This window comes from Aplidium turbinatum, chromosome 3 (genome assembly GCF_918807975.1).
Source record: "Aplidium turbinatum chromosome 3, kaAplTurb1.1, whole genome shotgun sequence".
NCBI classification, from domain to species: Eukaryota; Metazoa; Chordata; class Ascidiacea; order Aplousobranchia; family Polyclinidae; genus Aplidium; species Aplidium turbinatum.
In genome coordinates, this window is record NC_137474.1 from 4,019,757 (window position 1) to 4,042,755 (window position 22,999).

Genomic DNA, 22,999 nt, shown 5'->3' on the forward strand with positions numbered 1-22,999 from the left:
GATGTCAATAAATAACACTTCAATCCAAGGACCGTTAGCGAGGATATATATCGAAACTCCATATTGTAGTGGGACTGTGAAAGCGCTATGTTTACAAAACTCTTTAGTTGATCTTATAATCGGAAATGTTATTGAGAGAGATTCTGAAGTTACTTGTTATTCTTGTGGCAAGACTGGTCACTTTGCTCGAGATTGTTCTGCAGATAATCAGCAACGATCTCACGATGACGGATATTACGAGCGCGAAGAACCGAGGAGAAGAGGCAGGCGACGACCATTTGGAGTTTGCTATAGATGCGGTAGACGCGGACACTTCGCCAGGGAGTGCGTTGCTGACGGCCAGTGTTGTACGTTGACGCCGTCAATTTGACGGCGTCATTTGACGGCGTCAACTTTTTGTTGACGCTGAGGCTAGCGCCGTCAATTTATTTTTCAGTTGACGGAAGTGATAGCGCCGTCAACTATTTTGCCGATTTTAAGCGTCAAGCGCTAAGCGTCATTTTTTGTTTTTATGGAAAATCTCGTTTCACAATAAGAGTTTCACAATATATTCTGACCAGCGCGACTCATACGAATTACCGGCTTTTGCGTTGGTTGGAATGGCTCCCTGGAATACACGCGGAAGAAGTTCATCAAATGGTGATCACCCATGTATTGAGAACGAGGGATCAGAGACTGAAAGCGAAAAATCCATGAATGGCATCGCGGACGTTGAATATACTTTATTTCAAGAGCTCTATGCCCCTGAAAAGAGCGATGTTGGTGCAGTGGACCTCGTTAAAAGATTTATACATGCTAAACTATCATAGCACGCTTGGAACAGTGATACCTTTCCGACTAAACGTTTTCAACTTGTTTTTGAAATACAACACACCAATACCAACCAGCGCTGCTGTGGAACGCATGTTTTCACTTGGAAAGGACAATATGCGCAGGGGCGCCGGAAGCTGGAAGGAGGGGAGCGGATGCCCCCTGCTCTCAAATTTCTGTGGATGGGGAGGGAAGAGGGGGCAATGGTGCCCTTTTAAGGTCATGTAAGCTACTGCACACTTTGCAATATAACAATTTATGCTATTCGCTTTTAGCCTAATTATAATGTTCTATTTTTGCCTCAAAATAATATTCACGACACAAAATTTTCCATCACAGTAAGTTATATTACATCATTATAAAATAGCATGATGCCTTTCCGTGCCATTGTTGTTTGTATAGCGGACATTTGTATCATTACTCGATAATGAGCTGATAGATGAGCATTATCGCTAGGGGAAGGTCGGGTTAGTTGACTCATTTTTTACTTAAATGCATCTAACTCCAAACAGTTTCTTTCTACCAAGCTGCAAACTACAGCAAATATAAAGAAAGCTTCACTTTAACTTCAGGACTTGCTTCAGTGCGATAATGAGCTTTCAGGTATAATTTTCAAATGCTTCAAAACTGTTACCGAATTGAGTCAACTAACCCGATGATGTGGGTTAATTGACTCACCCTGTGGGATAGTTGACTCACGCTGAATAGGTATTGTAGTAAGTAGTAACTGGACATTTATGCGAAATGCATGTATTGGCATTAAAGAAATTGTGTGTAGCACCTAGTTAATGGTTGACAAACGAAATCAGCTGTTGCGTTTGTACAATTGAGATAATTCCAGCTGGTGCATCCATACAGTAGACTATTACACTTGATGGGGCTTTTTCCTGCCGGACAGAAGTTGAAACCACCTTTTAGTAGCAAACAAAACACAGTAGGCTAGTAGTTAACGAACGAACACTACAATTGGTTGCAATTCAAAACAAATCTACTAATATGTAGACCTAGTAGGTTAATTGACTCACTGAGTCAACTAGGACGATCGCCAATGAGTCAACTAACCTGTCAGTGCCTTAATCAGAAAAAATGCCTGCCTTTGATTTTCTGCTTTGAGAAGACCAACCAAAGTTATAGACAATTTGCAATCATAATTAAGGTATAACATTCCAAAAAAATCATTTCATACATTCATCGACAATAAGAGATACAACCTTACGTACCACCCTTATCAAATTTTACTTTCTGTAGTAGTCAAAAACATACTTTCTTGCATAACTTTTCAACCCTTGCATTCAGACATGTGAACCTTTCATGGCCGTCATTGAATGATCTGACCAATGAAACCACGGAATAACTTTCGCGCCTTTACGCATGGCTTGTTAGAAACTGGCGGTGAGTCAACTAACCTGCTGAGTCAACTAACCCGACTTTCCCCTATATCTTATCTTAAAACTTAAAAACAAATTGGCCTTTCAGCAACAAAAGTGCCCTTTTTTAATACTCCTGCTCCTCCAGTCAAAAATCGCTCTGGCGCCCCTGAATATGCGTCCCAAACGCAACAGATTGTCAGACAAACGTTTTGAAATGCTTGTTTTTCTGCAAGGAAATAACTAATTGGCTGAGCAGCTATTACAATACAGTCTCAAAACATAATATCTGCTCTTTATTATAGTTATTGTTAGCCTGAACTTGATTGAAATATTTCCGTTTTATGAGACGCTGGCAAAAAATAGCGCTAGAAATTAGCGCTGACGCTGACGCCGTCAATTTCTTTAAGAGCTTACGCAGTCCTTTACGCCGTAAAGTTTTTACGCAATTCGCGCTGACGCTGACGCCGTCAAATTATTTCAATGACGCGTACAACACTGCTGACGGCAGACATTTGGAAAACAGACGTTGCCGTGACAACCACTGCTACCGATGTGGGGAGATTGGACACATAGCCAGGAGCTGCCCTTTTGATGAAAAGGCTTGCTACAACTGTCATAAAGAAGGTCATCTCGCCAAGGACTGTCCGGAGAGGAGGTGTTTCCGATGTAGGAAGATGGGTCATCTCGCTCGCCGATGTACTGAAGTTGTTGAGGACGATGGAAACTTTCATAGTAAACGTGACTATTGTTTTGAGTAAAGCTATCGTTGGTAGATCATGCAACGATTGACTTATGAGAATTGATTTATTGAGTAATTAATTGTTTTGTGGTGTGTTTTGTATTGATTGTGTTGTTATATTGTTTGCAACAATATTCTAAGGGGGGGCGTATGTCACAATCAATCGGGCTGCTTTGCGTCTTGACAGAATGTGCTGTTTTCATTATAAAATTCTTGAGCGGTATGTTATTATCGGTCAATGACCAATAGTAACCTCTAATTGTGAAGTCGTTGTTCTGCAACGTAATTCTAGATCATTCTGTATCTGGAACGTTCTGTTGTTTTCACAATTGCCAATATCGTTTGTCATGATGTCACAAGGTTGTTTACGAATGGACCTCTGATTACGAAATCTGTATTATGTAACAGTCCTCTACTCCTACGTGACATTCTTTAGACTTCTTTAAACTTGCTTGTTTATGCCGCTCAATGCTACGTGACCGACGATGAGTTCGTGTGATGCAACACTACGTAGCCTTCTCGAAGTTACTAGACCGAACAAACCTTTTATAAATAGTGGTGTAATTTGCGTAATGGATTATTATGATGATTATTATTGAGTTGGTTATGAGAGTTGTGTTATGAGTTGTGGATTAGTAGTTGATGCAGAAATTATTGTTGATTGAGAATTGAAGTAATCGAATACAAGTAGATGAGAATTTATGCTGATATAATTTCTGATCAAAATTAGAGTTATTGAGAAGCCGTTCGTTAAAGTCCTTCAAGAAGTTAGATTATCATTCCACTAGTAGAATTATTCGACATTTAATTGACTGCTTTTCGGTTATAACCCATTAAACTACGTCATTGAATCTTTCCAAGTCTTTTTCCTGGTAAGAGATAGAAAGAAATCGTGACATTTGACAAGCTTCGTTTCGCATACGTTTCATTTATGTTTCGTATGTTACTGACGGGGGGGACCACGTGAAGGTGTTTGTCTTCCTCCCCACCAATTCCACCTTCCACCAATTCCAATGAAAGCAGCCGACTCCAACTACAGTAGAATTCGCCTATAACGGCACCTCTATGGGATTTGCAAAAACTTACGTTATAGCCGAATTGACGTTATAGACGAACTACCGCAAACTATTCCACAACTGTCTTTTGATTAAACAAAGAGGTGTAGGCTACGGTATAATCCAATCAGGGTTACTGTGTAGCCTACCGGTACCACCAAACTGACAAAAGGCACGCAGAAAATACAGTAAACAAAGAAATTGTTTAAAAAAATAACCTACAGCGAAAGGTACAGGAAATTTGCGCAATAGGCTACAGCTCGTTGCATACAGTAGTAGAGAAGTTCATTGTTTATTAGCGAAAAAGGCATTGATCTTGAGCTGTTTCGGTTTTGACACGGATTTGACACACCTGTAGACTAGAATGTAGAGCTGCTTTTTACACGTAATAGTTTTTCACGCGGGAAAAAAAAAGTTAATTAGTTTATACAGTACTGCACGTAGGCTACAACTGTTGCTTTGAGTTGTTTAAAGGTCAGCTGTAGAGCTGCTTTTTACACGTGATAGTTTTTCACGCGGGAAAAGGTTAATTCAGTTAAAGTCCCTGCTGAGAACGACGTAGCAAAATAAATGGAAGACATTTTGCAAGCAGCAGCGCTAATTGGATTAAAAGACTGACCGTTCGTGATGAAGGTGATGGCTTAAAGCAGGGGTGGGGAACCTTTTTAGTATTGCGGGCCACATAAAATGAGAAATAACACACGCGGGCCACTAAAAATTTCGAAATTTTGTCCGATCTTTCTGGAACATTCTGCCTTCATCACCAATCTTTCTTTTCTTTCCAGAAGCCATTATACAACGTAAAATTTTGAAATTTGAGCAGAAGGCTACTCTGCAAAACACTTTTCACGAATGGCATAACTGACCGATTAACAATAACTGGTCACATTGTGACATACACATTGTTGTTACAAATGGCCTTCTATGATGGATTAACTAGTCATAGAAGGCCATTCGCAATATACCGAGAATGCAGACTGCAGAGCCTACTCTTTTTTGAGGTTGAGTTGTTGTTTCAATATATTTTGGGTAAAGAAATTTTGACGCGGGCCACATGGAACAGTTACGCGGGCCGCATTCGGCCCGCGGGCCGCAGGTTCCCCACCCCTGGCTTAAAGTGACGTTATAAACGAACAAAATACGTCTGGGGACTAATAAAGGGTGCTGTTACACGCGAATTGACGTTATAGGCGATGCTGTTGTAGCCGAACTACAATGTATGTAAAAGATAGGAATTCTGCCGGGACCGAGCAAAATGTGACGTCATAGGCGAATTGACGTTATAAACGAAGCCGTTATAGGCGAATTCTACTGTATAGAGAATTCTTTTTTATCGGTTGATTATTAAAACAGTGAGAGAAGAACGTCTGTTTTACGTTCAAAAGAACGATGATTCCACACTCATTTTCAGCACAAGATTACGTCTCGACAAGGCATTGATTTTGTTTTCTTTTACAATTTCTGTTGATTTTGTTGTGCTTTTATTTCAGTATTTTTACTTTTTTGAGTGGAAGCATTGCTGGTTGCCAAAACAGCAAAATACGCGCGAAATATCAACTGCGTCAAACGAGTAGCAAACAAGCAGAATACAAAAATTAATTCAAAATGCAAATATATCAACAAGCCACGACGAAGCATATAGCGAGTAAAGTTTAGGCTAAGAGTATGTATGAGACCCAGACAATTTTCTCGTAATTTTATTTCGGCATCTAGCACGTCTCAACATTTGCGACTTGTGGTTTCAGACCTGGCCTACATTGTTTCGCATAATTATGTAGACTACTGTTTTTGCTGTGATGTCAGAAACACAGACAAGTGAACTCCATAAAACCATTACCAAAAATGTTTTCACCTTTATAAATCGCAATCTTTATCAGATAGACTAAAATTATGTCTTAGAAGTTCAATCATTTGAACTTGTGTAATAGTCTGCATTTCTTTGATAACTGGGTCATCATGATAGGCTAAACCAGTGACATACGGTGACCAGTTTTTTGGATGTTCGCTTTTTTGCAAAGGTTCCAAACACCTACTTGATTTGCACAGTGACTCATTACCGGTATATCACATAAGTTTATTTTGATATAATCTGATCAGCCATTGAACAAAGTGCAAACCTAGTGTGTGTTTAAAGCCTGCCGAATAAAAGTAAGCACCCTGGAATAAAATGGTCACTTTATGTCCCTGTGATATACAATAAGTTTTTATATTGAGAAGTTATCTTGAAAATTTTTGTGAGTGCGAAAATATAACAAATTGCCTGGTTTAGCATACCCTAGGTTATCTGTTATATTTTTAGGCCTATGGTAATCAATCTAAAGCCTTTAAATTATGCTGACAGAGAAATATTTTTGATCAAAATCTTAATATAAATGTGAAAACAAATCTAATCATATTATTTTGATTTTTCCTATCTAGCACTACGATGAGCTGTCTTGGCTTGGTCATGACTATTGTTGGCTAGCTTATGGGTTTTGTTTTAGATCATTATTAGGCTCAGCATTGTTTAACGTATAGTGCATGACATTCTAACATGATTTTTAGTACAACTATTTTATATATTTTTGCGTTTTTATGCTTGAGTTGTTTGCTTATATTATTTATGGAATACAAAGCTTATGATCTCAATCATATGTACTCTCATGAAAAGTTGTATCCCAAAATGGTTTTCACAAAAGAAAAAGAGATTGCATTACAATATCAAGCAATGTTGAAACAACAAATGAACAACTTAAAGATTATTAACAATTTAAAAGATTCTAAAACAAATGTAAAAGATTTAAGTTTGATTAGATGGCAACAAAATCTGAATATTTCAATCTTGAACAGAAAATTGGATGAACATTTAAAGGATGCACAGAAAGAGGTAACCTAGGCTAAATATGCATATAGTAGGCTAACCCTATTTTTAATGATTTTAGGTTTTCTATGTAGGTGTGCACTGTGCAGCAATTATTTTACTGACAATATATTCTAATCTAATGTTTTTTTCACAGATTGGTGTTGTGATATGGGGTTCACCAGACAAAGAACCTCTTTGGTTTTATTATTTTGATTCAATGGAATGTGGGGCATGCTATTTCACATTCAACAGAACTAAGGCAAGATGTTGTTGCTATACAGTAGTTTGCAAACTAAAGGTGTAGTTTCAAACTTCAACAATAAAGTATGGAAGTTCTATTGTGTATACAAAATTGTTATTAAATCATAAAAAGTCTGCTAACTGGCATTACCAAGATTTAGAAGATTTCATAGCGGATGTTTTGAATATTCTTCGATCAATCAAAGATTAGTGTGCAGGGGTGTCACTCATCCTCACACCTTGCTTGGTCAATGTTGTCATTGCATGCTTTTTTACGTTTTTGAGAGGGTTTTACTTCCAAATTACACCTCACAATCTTCTTGTTTGTTGCATGGATTTTACATCTGTTTTTTTTTTTGTAAATAAGTTTTAATGTTTTTACAATAAAGCACCAAGCAGGCCCGTAACTAGGGGGGCGCAGGGGGCAAATCCCCCCTGCAAATATGTCACCCCCCCCCTGGGAAGAATGATATTAATTACCTATTTTTGCTGACTTCAGTTTTATACCCGATGGGTTGTTTCATTGTAAACATTGTGTGTTTTATGGTGTGGTCGAATGTGGTGTTTAATAGACAGACTCGAGATTTATTGCTTGTTAGATCCAGAGTAGGCCTATATAGTGCTGTAGATAGAGAAATAGTGCAGTTTCTGGCAGTAAATGAACTGCGTTTTTGAGGTACTTATAAAATTGTGCATGATGAACGAGGCCTGCTCATAAACTTGTTCAATTACACCATGAAAAGGGATTCCAAGTTATCACAGACTGTCAAAGAAATCCCTAAAAACGAGTTCTGCGCTCTGTTGATAAAAAAAATACTCGGAATTTTAAAGCCAGCCGATACCCGCCTCCAGATGCGCGAAACCGACATAAATGAATCGTTAAAGTTGATAGACACTTCAATCAACATGATTCAGTTACTACGTATAGTGATGATGCTCTTCTGCAGGAATGCAACAAATTGCACGATTAGATAACTAAGAAGAACATGATCATGAAACTGGTGAAGCACTGCTACGACGTAAACGCAATTTGTACACGCTTTACTGATTTCTTGATAGAAGAGTTACTAGTTGCTGCAGGAATGGAGGAGGAAACGGATCTGAGAAAGTTACTTATGCACGCTGTGATAGACAAAATAGTTTTGGAGATGAAGCTCAGATTTGCATACAATTCATGGTTTTACACATCTGTTCGTGCCCTTTTTAGAGGAAAATGAAAACTTCTTGGACCGTGAATTGCTCATTCCACTATGATAGACATTCCATCAGAGGAGGAATCGCAAGTCTCAAAACAGTTTGTACATGACCATGTGGAAGTTGCAGAACACCAGGATTCCAGTAGGCCTATACAGTAGTAGGCTACTGAAAGAACTGTTGTAGCCTACAATTAACGAATGGCATTCCCGAATGCATAAGCTTTCCGCTATAGCCTACTGTGGAATCATTCGGGTCCAGTATAGTGCGGTTGTGAGAGTGGCTTCTCGGTCTAGACAAGGAGTGACATCTCGGATAGACAAGTCGTGACATCTCGTGAGAGTGACATCTCGGATAGACAAGTCTACACGCAGGTCTATGTTCCTGATGAGACAGGCGAACTGGGTTCTGTTGGTGTTTGAAAAAAAAATGACCTAGAAAATAGACCTGGACGTTTTTGTTAATAGATTCAGTGAAGTCCATACACGCCTTCCGTTAAGGTAAGACCTAACTTATCTATGGCAAGGATAGCCTACATTTCCCTGATGATGTGACATAGCCTACATTCTCACTATCATCATTAAAGGATTGATCTTGAAAAGATGATTGTCGATTCTGTACTAGAGAAAATGAGGTGCGATGTAGCCTCAGTCTTCGAAATTAGCGTATTTTTACTTCGGCAAAAACATTGCCGAGGTCAAACGGCAAAAGTTGAAATTGCCTCGGCAATTGCTGTGAACGTTTATTACAAAAAAATTGTAGGCTGCCACAACATGTAAAACGAGAAGTGAAAAATATAATAGAGTAGTCTATCAAGACCGCATTGTTTGATTTGTTGTGATGTAATAATACCTAAAGTAACGATAAAGCGAGCAACGCGATACGCACGCTGTTACGATAATTCATGTTAAATAACTCACGGGGGGGTGGGAAGTATGTTAATTTTGGGTTGATTCAACCTTCGAGTCAGCACAAATCGATTTAATTTTCCCGACCTGTTGTTTTGCGTAACAACAATGCCCAATAAGAGATGACGACGACGACGTCTTGAAGCTTAAGCTTGAAGACGCAAAACCTCCGTTCATGAACGCGCGATGTCACATGATCGGAAGCATTACTTTTCTATACTGCCGAAGTACCATTTATCCAGTTTTGTACTACTTTTTTAACTGGGCCCCGTAGCTTTTCTAATTCCGATTTGTTTCCGTCATATAATTGTTTACAAATTTTGCAAAATACTACACTAACTTTTCCTTGTTCTGTCCCCTCTGTTTCATAACCTATAGCAGGTAAGTTCCACTTTTTAACTGTATCTTCCTTTACCATGATTTATATTGGCAATGACACTGGTAAAGAACAAGCATTCGATGAAAGAATAACTTTTGCGTAACAATTAAGCCAGTATTTATAAGATTGCAAACTTTTTTTATAGTTCACATGAGCATTGTCAGTGCATAAAATTACACCTGTTGTTGTTACGCAACCAGACATCTATCACAAACCGCAATTAACAAAGCTCACTCTAAAGGTTAACGCGTTAACCTATTACTTACATGTATTCGACGTCTGTTGATGTTGTGTGGTTCGTTGTGAAACCGTTTCTGATACAGCTGGACGAGATAACGGAAGGCGAAGCGCGATAAGGAGTAAATGCTTACAATAATTTGACGTCTACTGGCGTTGAATCAATGCAAATAGGGTGATATTTCTATAAAAGATTCAATTCTCCTAGCTGGGCACGTGTCTAAGCGGCGGTGAAGTAGAAAGTAACCCAAATAAAAACATCAAGCAATAGTAAGATTGAATCAACCTCCTAGTCTGGTGTGGTCTAAGAAAATTAGGGTTATTTTTGTAATCTTGTGGTCCTTACAAGCGCTCGTGTGGCCTCGGCATTTTTATTGCCGAGGCTAATGTGCCATTCATGCATCTGCCTCGGCTATCACCTCGGCAATTGCTGATTGCCGAGGCTAATTTCGAAGAATGTAGCCTACACATTCTACAATTATTTACAAAACGATAAGTGACACGTGCAGCCGCTACAGCCCTATTTGATCACTAATAAACGCCTATTTTCTATGTATAGTAGCCTATAGGCTATTTTGTGTGATTTATGCAGCGCATTAGAGGAAAATGTAAATAAACTAAAACAAACTCGAAGTCCAGGAAAGGCAATGGATTAACTAACAAAAGAATCTACTACAAAATCATAAATTTCACTACGGTTTCTATGCCAATTTTTTTACCATTTTATCACTAGTTGATGATCGGATGTTTTAAACATGATTTTGCTTCTCAATTTCTATGCTGTCGTCATTTTAACTGTTTAAGCTAAAGCATGTAATTGACTCTATAATGCCAGTTCACGCTGCTGTTTTTATGATAATCTATGCATTTTTAAACGCTATAATATGATTAATGTTTTTGTGCAAGTATACCCACATTGTGTAAAAACGTCGTTTTCGTACATGATACGGAAGATAAAAGTTAGGCCCCCTCTAGAATACTTTTTGCCCCCCCCCCCCCCCCCCCCGGCCCTCCAAGCTAGTTACGGGCCTGGCACCAAGCAGAACTGTGTAGATTTACTTTCGAAAACAGATTTTGTTGTTTGGTTTTCCTTAAATGAATTAACTTTTTGTTTATAAATTCAGATAAATAAGCCTGACGTTAAAGCAGTGGTATTTCATTACCTTGATGTTGTACGTGGAAAGCTCCCTGATATGAGGTATGCAACTATGCATGTGTGATTTGCAATATTGTGCAGTGCAAGCTACACTTCAATTTTATGAACATTGGCAGCTTTCACTACGTTTAATATTTTTAAGTTTTTGTCACTTGATCGAAGAAAGTGATGAGTCACTTATTCCAGTAACACATAGTAGCTATGAAAAGTAGCTTATTAACTACTTTGCCACTACACTCAGTGCTTCAAATGCTTTTTATATCGCACCGGTAAATTATTATTCAGGAGACTCGATCAATATTATGTATTTTGGATCATGGAATCAGCAGCAAATAACAAGCAAACAATGTTTGACCAATATGATGGGACGTTTAACATGACCATGAGTCACAGGTAATATGAGCCTTCTAAAGTCGCTATTTTTTCTCCATTGCAGATCTATTGCTCACAACAAGTGCTTTAGGCTACAACTGATTAGCAAATCCTGAAAAAAAAGTAAAATGCCGTTATTTTCCATTTTAATATGCGGCCATGTGTAATTCGTAGGCTACTGTTTTAATGAACAGTGCAAAAACTATTTGATGCAATGTCAAATAAGTTGGTGTTTAACTGTATACTGTAATTAAAACACAAAAGTGCAAACCAGGGGCGGATTCAGTAAGTAGCCTTAGGCGGAGGACCGATATGAACAAAGCACAATGATATCATCGGCAGCCGTGGCCGAGTGGTTAGCGCGTTGGGCTCGCAGTCGAGAGCCTGCATGTTCGACTCCAGCCACCCGCACTTGCTGTTGTTTCTCTGGGCAAGAAACTTAACGATAATTGCCTCTACCTAGTGATCGATTTCGAGTAATGGGTAGTACCAAATTTAAGTCATAAGTAAAGTAGACAACCGGAAAACAGACATTGCCGTCGGCTGCAGCGTGGGTCAGGTGTATGTCGGAAGGCGTACACCGATGCATGGCGCTCAAGTCCGCTTTCCCGCAATGCAGGATAAAGATAAACAAACAAAAAAAACAAATATGTAGGTTTACATTAATCCTACTTTAAAAATTCACCATAAATAAAGTTACTTTTAGTGTTTTAGGGAGGCGATAGCTTTATTCTCCCCCCCCCCCCTGGATCCGCCACTGGTGCGAACCTAAACTGTTAAAATCTAATTTTGAAAAAATCTGTAGCCCTAAATCTGTAGATAATGCACTGATTATTACGGTGCTTCTGAAATGTCATGAGAAAATGACCAAAAATTTGTGACAGAAATATAAAACCTTTCGAGCTTTCACACGCATGTGCCCGTGATTACATTCTGACCATTTGACCACACATGAAAAAGTATCCATAACAGATGTTGCATGAACGCCATAGTATTGTACATGATGAATTTCAGAGCTACTTTTTTGGGAGAAGTAGCGGTAGCGCCGCTACATTTTTGTTGGAGTAGCAACGCTACTTTTTTCAATGTAGCGGTAGCAGGAAGGCACTACATTTCTTTCAGTCTCACTCTCGCTACTTTCCAATTCAAAGTGAAAAAATGGCTCTTTTTTGGAGATTTTTTATGAAATTAGTTCGTGAAAAAATTAAAACAGAAATCATTCGACTATTGCGAGAAACATCAAGCCACGCTGATACCGACAAAAGTGACACGAACACTTAGGAATCGTGGTTTTTAGCTGACGATTCGAATCTATTCTAGAATAGTTTCTATTTTATAGCCTAATAGCCTACTTTAGAATATTTTGTCAAAGAAAATGATTTACATGCCAAACAGATAAGCTTAGTCAAAGTATTGTTTGGAGCACAAATTATGTTCATTAAAACGTGAAATAAATGCTGTGCTGTGTTCATAACTTTCCGAATCTTTTTTTGTTAAACGTTGTCTCACTTTGATGGTGGTTAACTTTGCAGTGAAAACTAATAGGCTAATGTGGAGACTCACGCAGTGCAGTCGCTATTCCAATACGGAATGGCCCGTTTCGGTGAGTCCGATCCCTTAACGGGGGATTTTTTCAATTTTTTTTTTTAAATTATCGGGTACCGTAGCCTAATTATCATTGCCGTTTTAGAGGTTAGGAACTCACCGAATAGTAGCAGACCCATTCCAATAGGCCACCCGGCGATTAACAGCGTGAGATCCACTGACAACATTTTATTTTGCTCTCATCATTGATATAATACAGTTATTCAAACGAAGTGAAATCAACCAACATACAACGGTTTTCGTATTGATTTACCGTCTGCAAACGTTGAAAAAATATAAAAAAGACGGATTTTGCTATTTAGAGTGTCACGCAAGAAAAGTGCAGATTAATTTTGGTGTTAAAGTGTCAGTGAACCAAATGATTATATGGCATCAATGACTGTTGAATTCATTATTATGTTAGGCTGCTAATGACTGCCGCAGCGGTGTTGACCAGGCAGATCAAATACTATATGTTACATTACACTAATTATTTATTGACTTTAATAAATTAAATTTTGTTGAACCACAACATTAAAATTAATTTTTATATGAAATGATAATGTCCTGTTGAGTAAAGGCGAAGAATGTGAATGTTCATTCTTTGAGGGAACGGTATCTGTCAGCTACTATCAAAATTTTCATCTCAAAAATTATCCAAAAAGTGCAAACTTTCATCAACTAAACGCAATAAAATTACTGCCGAGTGAAGAATTCCTCGGTTAGCCTATATAGCGCCGAAATCCTCGACAAAAACTCGCAACTCCCAAATGAGATTATCACAATTCTCGGGGAAGAGGGTGCTGCCCACCTTTGATGATTTTTTCAAGCCATTACAAAAATGAAACTACAAGACAAATATTTTGTAAAGCCTGGTGACTTTAAACTCACCTAAAGCATCCATGAGCCCTGAAAAAATTCAAAGTTAGCGTAGGCCTACTTGCGTTTAGATGCAAAGATTGGCTGTCTCGCTGGTGGCCAGATTTGTGATGGCTACTGCATTGCCGTAGCCTAAGTACCTACAATTTTTGTTAACGACAAAGCTACGTTTTTAAGATATTTTTATCGACGTGAGAAAATTGTGCATCAAAAATATTGAATTTGTTATTTATATGCGGCGTCGGACAAGAGTTGTTTATAGCAGTGGTTCTCAACCAGGGGTGTGTGAAAGTTTCCGAGTTTGCAGCATGATTGATAAATTACAAAATTGGTTCTGCTTTAATTATGTATTAGCCTACAGTGATTCTCAAACTACGTCGCAACGAACTGGTGTGTCGTTTGAAACTTCAAATGACATCGCACAAAGGTTTGGTTTCAATATCATACAAATGACTTAATCCTTTTAATAAGGCTATGTTCAACTTAATTCTTTCGAGACAGTCAGACAGCAGATTGTTGATCAATGCCTTAGAAATGCAAAAAACGAAAAATATTGATCACAAATGAGAAAAGGCAGAAATTCGTTGTAACGATCACAAAAATTTTATTAACTTGATAAAATTTATAAAAAAAAAATTAAATCAGCGTATAGATTACTACTTTTTGATCCTGTGTACCAACATATAGCTCATAACATAATTTCGTCAATGTCATCAATCGTCATAAGTGCGTCGCTTCGACATTCATAAAATATTTGATTCCATTAGGAAACGCGATATAGGCTACCAAAATTTCAGATAAAAATTTTTTGGGTCCGCGACCGCTTCGAAGACATCAAAATGGGTCCGCCAAGACAAAAAGGTTGAGAACCACTGATTTATAGTGCTTCAGTTTATCGGTGCATTACTAACTACGGTACTTGTCTTTAGTTAATTGGTTCTCTTAATTGCACGGTTTCTTGTTTTGCAGAGAAAAATCGGACATCTTCAGCCCGTACGGGTCTGCAGTTGAAACCATTAAACTTATTCAAAAGAAGCCGGGTAGGGAATCGATAGACCGTCTAATAGAGAAGAAAACTGATCTTGCTGTGTGGGTTGTATCCAACTGCTTTAGAACTAGAGGAGCTCGCCGGCGCATGCGATTGGCGCTAAGTCTGATTGCAGTCGGTTTGCAGCTTGATTTGGGAGGGAGCTGCTTTCCATATGGCATTAGAGCACTTCCACAGGAAAACTTTGCGAAAAAGTACAAGTTTTATCTCTCCTTTGAAAACAGTTACCATTGCCAAGGCTACATCACAGAAAAGTTTTTCAAAAACGCGTTGCAGTTTGGAGCTGTTCCTGTTGTATTCGGTGCTTGTAAGCAGGATTATCTGGCTGTGGCGCCTCCGCACTCATTCATATTTGCAGAGGACTACACTGTTCAAGAACTTGTTGATTATTTGAAATATCTTCATCATAATGACACAGCTTACCGCGAGTATTTAGAATGGAGAGAGATAGACGTCACCGAGCTGCCATATTACAGAAGAGCAAATACTTTTTGCCAGTTGTGTCGGTCGCTGCATGGCATACATTACGACCAAATCTTTAGATCAAACTATAGTGAAGCCACTTCAGAATATCCGTTGTTTGAAAAGAATCCTGGGCTAAGGATCGTCAAGTCTCTCTCACGTTGGTATTTCGGCACAGAAAACGCCGATTGTTTTGACTTGCGAACTTAGCGTACATTTCAACGTCTCCTTGTGTTTTTGTACATAATTGAAAAGCGTTTATGAACGTCCATTCCTTATGATGCCACATTATGACACTTTTCTTCAACCTCGGCTGAATCACGATTTTACCACGCTCCGGGCCGTTAAGATAACTTGGGCCTGGTACCAATGAGATCCATGGGTTTCAAAAGTACCTCCTGACCTCACTTCCCCGAAGGGCCTGATAAACTAGTCCACCCCGATGGCTGTGGTTACGCGCCCAGCTCATAATCAAGCCGCACTGGTTCGACTCTCAGGGTGTGCGCTTGAGCAACGTATTTCAGGACTGCTCTCCATTCAGCGGCACCCAGTGAATGGAACAATTCTCCGGCAACAATCGGAAACTTTAATCTCGGTAACCGGCCCTGTGTCAAGAGCCTCTACAAGTACGCGAAACTACCAGGAATAACCATTCAAGGCTTTGTCAGTCCGAGAATAAAGATTCAAACCAAACTATCCACATTTTTTAGTTTACACAACTTAGCAGTTTTACGGCCCTTTGCTCGTGGGGATACTTGGACCTTTCTACAAGCAACAGGAAGAATGTTTGAGGCGATGTTAACATGATTTAATGTTCAGACACAACAGCATTTGCTTTACAACGATCAACACACCTTGGTATCAATTATTGATAATGTCGATGCAAGATTATTCGAGCTAGTTTACGGGATCACGGAAGGCGACACAATGCCGTTGCAGACAATTTGCTACAAAACACAAAAATGAAGCTAAAATTTCACTCAAACTGCACTCGTAGTAGTTGACACGTTCTTGTCATCTACAATCATGACGTTATTGAACCGATGACGTCATAGCGGATGAGGTCACGTCGATGTGACGACGATCATCAAGTGATGGATATCGGCGACGTTGGAAAGCAGGTCTGGCGCGCGAAATTGAAGGTGTTCGTTGGTGAATTCGCATGGCGGGAACACGTGCAACACCAGCTTTATTCTCTGTTGGGAAACAAATTGTTAATGCGACGCTGTAGAAATAGCTGGAAAGCTGGTGCACAGTGACAACAAACTATATAACTAGCACAGGCTTCTTTCGAGACCGAAAATATGTTTTTACCACCCAACATTGGTCATGTTTTTTTCGGACAATACCAATTAGCTACCATAGAGCAGCCAGTCTTTGGTCTCATCGCCCGAATCATGTTGACCTTCTGCGCTGTGAGGTGGTACAGGCATTGATGACACTCACGGAAAGAGAAAGTAGCATAGAATGGGTAGTTAAAACGATAACAGGTTACGGCCTTAGTCAAATATCAACCTGGGAAAGGTGTCGAAGTCACCATAGCACGGTACATAAGCTCATCACCAGCGCCACATTCTGGATCGTATCATATTTAGACAGCCCTCTGATGTATTGGTAAGCGCAAAGAGAGTTGGGCCAGCGAAAGCAGTTTAAGATACGTTTGCAATCATTAAAAACCAACTCATGATACATTCACAGCCATAGGAGGCTTTGAACTTCACAAGTGCGCAAGATCTAAGGATGCTTGCGCATACCTCAGGGTTTTCAAAGCAAACAGCCTAGGAAATCTTGACATCACACTACCCATTTGCCGCTGGTTTTAACACGTTTGTTCCTACAAACCTGTTGGGTGGATTCCACGACTCCGTCGAGATTCACAATTCCAGCAACTTGTTTCTGTTGCAAGTATTGTATGAAACCGGTGCTTAACGCCGTAGTCTGACGACCCACATCGTCTTTATCACGACCGCACGGTAGCGCTAAAAGCACGCAAAATTCTTCCAGTCTCTGCAAAAACAAAACAATAGGCTGTGCTAGTTACAGTATTAGCATTTGCAACACTCAACTAACGCAATAAACAAATTGTTGACCATTTAACATTAGATTGCCCTACACGGTGGCTGCAATCCAAAATACTATTGAAACTCGAGCTGAACGTATGAAACTACTAAACGAAAATAATACAATGCTAAACCAACATTAGCACATTTGATGCGACCATGACACAAAATTGAGCACCGGAGCAATAAAAATAATGATAATATTGTGGACTTCAACTATTTTTTATGCTGTAGTTTTATATACTTCTCACCGTCATTCTTCGGCAAAGAGGTTCCATTTGTTCCGGATTTATCCTCATCCGTTGGATGATGCGTAGAACGGAGAGACCAGTGAGGTCATTGGGATCACTACTTGGCAACGCTGCTTGCGCCATAGTCAGGTTACCACAAACGTAGTGGATTTGTACGGCTGCAAGGTCGTTTTTCAAGGCTAAATTTCCTTGCCAAATAATCGGATAACGCTGAAACAGAAGAAAATAATTTTTAATATGTTTCAAAATTCAAAGCCGGATGAAGACCTTGCGTTGTAATCTCAGCTTACTTGGAACAAGTCTTGAAGGGGATCTTGCGATGATTCTTGAGGTTTTTGCTTGATGACTACAGTGCTGGGTTCTTTAGGGGGCCCTCCTCTGTGTTGGGGGTAAATATCCATCTGGGGTTGGCCCGGTCCAAGTTGGGGCTCAACCTTGCCTGTTTGGGAATGCGCACTTGGCGGCCAGAATGGGGGTTGCGGTGGAATATGTTGCCCCCTAAGTGGAGTGGGAGCCCGTTGATACATTTCAGACGTGGAGCCAGGATGGGGTGGTCTAGCGCCCTCTTGGGGTGACGGTGAAGCCCCGACCGACATAGATGTGTTCGTATGTGGGGGGCGGTATTGCTGTTGAGGGGAATAACCTGAAAGTAAATGTGGACAAACTATTAGTTGGGTGAGGGTTTGCACAATGACTCTTTTTGAAGACACGTAAACTACGAGTAGACACTACATAAACTGCACGTCATCTAGGATCAAAATTAACTCCGCAGATAAAAGATGCAATCCAAAGTTTAAACAACATTGGCTTGTACCAACGGGGGTCAAGGGCTCTAGAGGGGTAGCACCTCTTAGCAGGTGATGCGCAAGTTCATGGCCTCTCCCTGTTATCTGGTCTCCTCATCCCAGGTTGTCAGTTAGAAAGGAGTGAAAGAAAATTATGTCACATAAAAAAGGCATTGGAAAACAAAAGTTAACCGTGAATAAAACGAAAGCAATGAGAACAAGCATACAATGTACAAACGAGGTGGTATTGGCAGTCCATGTTATGGATCCATGCGCAATATGTGGCAAGATAAGAGTGTAATGAACAATTCTATTTAGTGTATTAAATGCAAGTATTGGGAGCTAAAGAGATGTTCAGGCATCCATGGAACGTTGAGTGGGATGTGTTTTGAGTGTAGAAGGTGTGAGGGTATTGTAGGTGATGAATCGTACGAGAAGCATGTGACATTGGGATGCGATTACATAGAAGTTGTTACGGCGTTCCACTACCTTGGAGATATGTTAGAAATAGATAATTGCACCAGCAGAGCTGTGACGGCAAGGATAGGTGCGGGTTGGAAAAAGTATACAGAGTTGTCAGGCAAACTTTGTGGCAGAATGCTTTCTCGCAGATTGAAAGGAAGGTTGTGCATATGTACAATGCGTGTGAACGAAGTGTGATGTGTTCTGGAAGGGAATGCTGGGCTTTGAAGAGGGCAGATATTAGGAGAACTGAGAATGCAAACGACAGAAATGAGGATGGTTCGTATGATGTGTGGCAAGACACTTCTCGACAAAATTAAAAAGGATGCCTTGAGAGAGTGGACTGATGTTGAGAATATTGAAGGGTACGTGCGTGGCAGGGTTGGAAAAAATCATGATTTTTTTAAAAAAATCGGATTTTTTTGATTTAAATCGGATTTTTTTGATTTAAATCAGATTTTTTGATTTTTTTTATATAAAAGAGCGTCGAGTCTACTTGGGGGGAAGAGATCATTGTAGTAAGATAGCAGAATTATTTTTAACCCCTTGATTGATTGAAAGGCTTTGGTTTGCAAGTGTTTAATCATTTTTATTATCATATTGTAGGCTAGCCTGTCTATTGCACATATTTTTAAGTAGGTGTGATATGTTGCTTTATACTAAATCATAATGTGCATATCGAGATTGAGGTACGTCTCAGACTGTCATCTCACTACACTAAGATCTTTCCTTAGGTTTGAGCACACATCACTTTGCTTTTTTGCTCAACTGATGCATAGCCTAAAACCACTCTTTTTGGCTTTTGCAAAGAATGTTTACCGGTGTAATATAATTATGTTACCGACATTCCATACCAAAACAATAAAAGTTCAGATGACACAAAATTGCAGTTTATTTTGCATTGAGAAGTTTGTACATAAATACAAGCTCACCAGCTTTTGCAGTGCCCAATCGATTTCGAGCTTCTGATTGAACCAGACCAAAAGTGGAAAAAACTCGCTCAAAAACTATGTTTAGTGAACAACACCGTTTGTGAACTGCCAAGTAAACTAAGTTGCCTTTCAAAGCATGCATAGCCTATAGCCTAAAGTATTTAAATATAACTTTTGTATTACAGAGAAGCAGTGAAACGTTTGTTGATGTATTTATTTTTATTTTAGCAAATAAAAAATCATTTGATTTTTTTAATTGATTTTTTTGATTTTTATTGTTTGATTTAAATCATGATTTAAATCAATGATTTAAATCATTTGATTTAAATCAACCAACCCTGGTGCGTGGTCATCGTCTGAGATGGGTTGGACATCTTGAACGAATGAATGAGAACAATTTGACAAAGCGAATCTGGAAAGAGGTATTGATAGGGAAAATGAGAAAAGGGCCAAAGAAAACATGGGATGACACCGTGAAAGATGATATGAACAAAAGAAACTAAAAATTGAAGATGCCAACAATAGGGAGAGATGGAGGAGTCACTTCAGACAAATGGTCGACCCTGACGTTTTGGGATCAAGACCAGGCTTCTTTGAAGCAAAATGGATGATGGTGATGTGATGGCTTGTATTAATGTACCAACGGACAATGTGAGAATGCGAGTGATTCAACAGCTAAGAAATAGATCATACTTGGTCTTGCTGATGCGCCTGGCGAAGTCATGGGCCCGGCTGACATGGGAGATTGAGTGGCAGGAGGACGGACACCTAGCGGAAAGTCAAGTTAAAATTTGGTATAACAAAATAAAAATAACAGCGATTAAATGGAGGTCTAACCACACGTAGCAACAAACCTGATAAAGACTTGAGGAAGTGGTGGGTAACCATATCCATAGACGAGTCCCCAGATGAAGCGTTCATCACCGCTTGTCCCAGTTCTCCTCCCATGCTGGCGGCGGGGTAATTGAAGCGCATTTCTTGCGATCGAACTGGAAATTCGGGAAGGCCGGAAACACCCGGAGGAGGTTTATGGGCCATTTTGGGCGAATGTGGGGTGTTACTACTGAGTGTTGTTTTCCCTTTGATAGAATGTTGTTGGGGTTGTTGCAAAGTTGGGTGGGTGACAATAGCTGAAGGTTTAGCTTGGGTTTGGGTCTGACCAGTGGGATGCTGGGAGCGCAGATCTGCAAATGGGTTGTGAGTGCGAGGTTGGAATAAATGACTTGGACCTGGAGGCTGCCTTGGTTGTTGGGGGCTCATACCGTGGGTTAAAGGCATGGGTAAGCCATACCCTCCATATGGTGAGGATCGCGGGAAGGAGACTCCATGTCTCATGGATGGCATTCCATAAGGAAGCATTGCGATCCCTAGAAAGCAATGGAAATAGTTTGTTTTTTTAAAACGGAAATGGTTGAAAAATATTCTGCCTTGAAAAGTATATCAAACATAAATTCATCATTTGTTGAATTCTTTCCTTATTAAAATTCCACAACGTACAACAATATACTGTATTTTCAACAAAGGAAATTTACTGTTTGCGACAGGAGCTGTTAGGCCAAAAAACGCCCTAACAAAACAATTCCAATTGTGGGCTGGTCCAAAATTTTGTTCAATTAACTATTTGACGGATGTAGAACTAGAAACGATGTAGAACCAGTTGTGGGCTGGTTCGAAATTCTGTTCAGTTATTGGAGAAAAGAGACATCTAAGTTTATCCCAGCAACTCAAAACACGAAGTCATGACGTCGATTACACAAAGTAACTCGTCATTTGCACATGACTCGGACCATCAGGAAGATCGTGAAAAACGGCTAGTCCACAGCGAACCCGCAACATGGGGGCTAAAAAAACATTCAATGAACGCTTGTGAAATAAGTAACGATCATGCTGCTAAAAGCGAAACTCCACCTGGTGGATAGAACACAGGTTGCCGAGAGGAATACTGGGCCATGGTGTGGTCGGGATCCGTGGGTACTTGTGCCGGGAACCGATGGGATATCTTTACATCTTGGGCCAACGGATTCCCAGGTTGTTGGTGCCTGGCCGGAAAGGATTCAGGAATCTGATAAGGAAAGATTTGAAGCTATTTTTTTAATAGCGAGCAAGTAAAGGGGTTTCCATACTCAGTTACTAAGCTTTGGGGAATAAGAAGATATGACTCTCATTACACTAGGCTTTCGGCACTAACGAGAGTAGGGTTGCCAGTTCCTTTTTCGCGGCCGTCTTTCCTTCAGCAACTACTCTCACTCAATTTGTTACACCCTGGGTAGAGGTGAGCGGCGTTTATCAACAACCAGCTTATGCCAGGTGTCGAACCAGGTTTGCATTATTGGAAATCAAACGCCTTATTCTCTGCGTCATCCCACCCTCTAACAGAAAGCAAGTACAGTCCACCAAATGACCGGAAGTATCCTTCGTTGTCTCCCTTATCGTATGCAAATTTATTGTTTATGTTTTCACATACTTTTCACGTTTACATGTGCTTACTGTTCAATGTTCATGCAATGAACACTGGTTGCGGTGGTAGAAAAAAAAACAATCACTTTTCCGTATTTCAACGTCATTTTTTTAGAATGACGTTTACATCAGGGAAAGATGAGATAAAAACTTACTGATGTTGGCAGTGGATGATGGGATACTTGGGGAATGGGAAGACGTGCTTGTAACCCTTCAAACGAAGTTTGCATCTTCTCGGAAAGAATGTTGGTGGCAGGAGCGCTTGTTTGAGAAAGCATCAGAGCCGCTGCAGAAGCTTCGAACAAGACAATGCTACGTTAGGGGTTGCTTGAATATAATAGCAACGTTAGGTCAACATAGAGCAGTTTGAGGCAATCTTATGTAGCGGAAAGTGTTATAAACTTATAACAGAAGTGATATTGTCTCCGAGAGGATTCCCAGTGGTCGGGCTGTTCGAGAAGAGTCACTTGAGCAAGTGACAATTGAGCTGGAAACATGTCAGTAAGTGGCTGAAGGTGACAAATGATGAAACTGAGTAAGCCGAAACTTAGCATGTCACAAATCAGCAAATTCAGTTGAGCAAGCCATGACCAAGCAAGTCCGAACTGAGAAAGTGAATCTCATTTGCTGACTGGGATAGTAACTGAAATGGACTTGCTGAGTTGAAGCACTTGCCGAGTGGTCTGACGACCGTTCGAGAAGAAGATTCTTGTGTTATCGACTCGCTGTGCGTTGTTTCAAAACCACTGGTCAAAATACCAACCATCTTGACAAGTC

General features: G+C 39.8%; 1 protein-coding gene and 1 pseudogene across 1 annotated transcript in view; one reads left to right on the top strand and one right to left on the bottom strand.

Annotated features, from left to right (window-relative positions):
• Positions 1-16,067: 16,067 nt before the first annotated feature.
• LOC145766070 (uncharacterized) overlaps positions 16,068-22,999 on the bottom strand; it is a 39,523-nt gene continuing 32,591 nt past the window's right edge. Inside the window, exons 26-33 of the mRNA XM_082577727.1 lie at positions 22,378-22,517; positions 21,674-21,827; positions 20,620-21,132; positions 20,459-20,533; positions 17,877-18,229; positions 17,587-17,796; positions 17,118-17,282; positions 16,068-16,471 (exon numbers count right to left, since the gene is read on the bottom strand). Of these exons, the coding sequence (XP_082433853.1) occupies positions 16,340-16,471; positions 17,118-17,282; positions 17,587-17,796; positions 17,877-18,229; positions 20,459-20,533; positions 20,620-21,132; positions 21,674-21,827; positions 22,378-22,517 (1,742 nt within the window). The 3' untranslated portion in view covers positions 16,068-16,339. The remainder of the gene's footprint in view (positions 16,472-17,117; positions 17,283-17,586; positions 17,797-17,876; positions 18,230-20,458; positions 20,534-20,619; positions 21,133-21,673; positions 21,828-22,377; positions 22,518-22,999) is intronic.
• LOC145765934 (uncharacterized) lies at positions 18,512-19,259 on the top strand (annotated as a pseudogene).